Below are 2,211 nucleotides of genomic sequence, written 5' to 3' on the forward strand. Positions count from 1 at the left end.
CCAGTTTATCATGTGTATTAAGTACTAGACCACCAATTTAGGCAGAAATTAGTCACGTTAATACTCTGTCATCTGTTCCAATTTGCAATCAGTACTCACTGGTGCTCCTGATCCCTGGATGTTTCTGACCTTGGGCCCATAAGTCCTGATACTTCTGGCTGAAGGCAGGCCTCCACCCTCCGGACATCCACGGGGAGTCTGGAGCTGCCATCCTGTAGAGGAAGCAGCACATGACACTTAAAGGAAAAGTAATATGTTTTTTAATGCCTTAGTACTAACTACTTCTACTGTACTTCACATTGATTTAAATGAATCTCAGGTTCACACATCAAGTATCATAAAACCAGATTTAGCTATATCGGTGGATTTATTCATTTGTCTATACATTACACCATATTAGTAAACACCAGACTCTCTCCACCATTCTCTACACTTTACCTGTGTTTTATGATGAGATCTTCACTGGCTAGTCTGTGCAAACCTGAGAAAAAAGCATCAACAGAGTTATACAGAACAGCTCTTATTTTGAAATGACTTAACCACAGACTTGGAGTCCTGCGGGTATAACTGAGATTCAGTTTTAACCTGAACCTGTGTGGAGACAGACCTTTAGCCCTGCCATGTCCTGGTATCAGGTGGCCTGTCCTGCTGTGGCGTCTGAAGAGGCAGACAGCTGCAACTATCAAACCGCACCACAAGAGGGCACCAATGCTGCCGATAAACACTGGGTCCTGAAGCAGGGCTAAGACCTGGGACAGACCCCGTCTTTGGCTGTCTGATTCTGGGGGAACATCTATTTGTGGGTCTGAAGAAATGAATAGAAAACAGATGAAATCAGAAATGAAGTCATGGTAACTTCTCTTCTTTACACACTGAAGACACAGACTGAATTTGATCTGTACACTGTCCTGATGCAAAAATCAAAGTGCTCTTTTGCTCACTGATGACAAATCCATGCGGGTCACTCAGCACTCCTACTCCAGCTCCGTTTATGGCTGCTACGGTGATCCAATATCGTTTCCCTGGTTTGAGGGCAGAGATGTCGAGGTTGTGTTGGCCACTATCGACTGTCCAGTTCTGGTACTGGTGCTCCTCTGACTCCACACACCACACCTGGAAGAACAGTCTGCATCCTTAAGAGAGCTAGGATTGTTGATGCTGCTTTTATCAAATGCTTATCAAAGTACTGCATTCATGGTCTAAGGTCGGGATATATATTTTGAGGGATCGGAGAACCTACAGTAATACTACTACCACTACACCTGAGTGTCAGGAACCAGTCTTTACCTGGTAACCCTGTATGAGACCATTGTGGGTTTCATGAGGAGGAGGCTCCCAGCTCAAATGGATGGTGTTATTCTGCTCGTGGCTCACTGTTATGGACACAGTCAGGGGGGAGGCACTTGGCACTGTAAAAAGAGGGTGAAATTTACTATTGTCTTCTACACATGGTTGTAATGTATGCTTAAGTTCAGTGACACACATATAAGTATTAAAAAGAAAAAGAAAAAACACAGATAATCAGTTCTCACCCGTCTCAGGGACTCTGAGGTGCCGGGTGTTGCTCTCCCTCCCGTACAAGTTGCCGCCATAGGGACGAACTTTGAACTCATACTTGTAGCCTCTCTTCAAGGGGCCCACCTGAGTCTGGAAGCTGGGCAGCGACACCTTCTTCGCTGCCCAGTCCGAGCTGGCAGGCAGCAGGGAGCGATAGAGAACCTCGAAGCCATTGAGGTAATGAGGCTGGGCTGGGAGGGACTGGAGCTGGTAGGAGAGAAAACAACATAGATCGTTCACCTGAAATATTTCATGCTTTCTCTGAAACTTTCTGAATTACTTTGCTCATACCTTCCATTGTACTTGAGATATGTTTGACCCAGGGGCCACAATGCTGACATTTTCCAGAGCAACTCGCAGGGCTGACAGCTCTTTGTGGAGGTCTTTCTGTTTAGTGCTGGCAGCCTCTGGAAACACAACTTTAATTTATTTATATCTGAGATGTATTTTTTTATGTAAAAAACAAAACAAAAAACAACCAACATATATATGTGACTCACGAAAATATATATTTTTTGGGGCTTTTATTGCCTTTATGATAGTAACAGTTGAAGATAGACAGGAAAGGGGGACAGAGAGAGAGGATGACACACAGCAAAGGTGTCATCCCGCAGGTCGGATTCGAACCCTGGGCCGCTGCAACAAGGACTCAGC

At 44.9% G+C, this 2,211-nt stretch overlaps 1 protein-coding gene across 1 annotated transcript in view; it reads right to left on the reverse strand.

Moving 5' to 3' along the window:
• Window positions 1-2,211, reverse strand: part of robo4 (roundabout, axon guidance receptor, homolog 4 (Drosophila)) — a gene marked incomplete in the record, with an annotated part of 17,154 nt that overhangs the window by 6,686 nt on the left and 8,257 nt on the right. Inside the window, 7 exon segments of the mRNA XM_035667128.1 lie at window positions 100-212; window positions 439-481; window positions 608-805; window positions 942-1,113; window positions 1,288-1,409; window positions 1,533-1,764; window positions 1,849-1,964. Of these exon segments, the coding sequence (XP_035523021.1) occupies window positions 100-212; window positions 439-481; window positions 608-805; window positions 942-1,113; window positions 1,288-1,409; window positions 1,533-1,764; window positions 1,849-1,964 (996 nt within the window).

This window comes from Morone saxatilis, unplaced genomic scaffold (genome assembly GCF_004916995.1).
Source record: "Morone saxatilis isolate NCDOM2014 unplaced genomic scaffold, NCSU_SB_2.0 Contig20, whole genome shotgun sequence".
Classification (NCBI taxonomy): Eukaryota; Metazoa; Chordata; class Actinopteri; family Moronidae; genus Morone; species Morone saxatilis.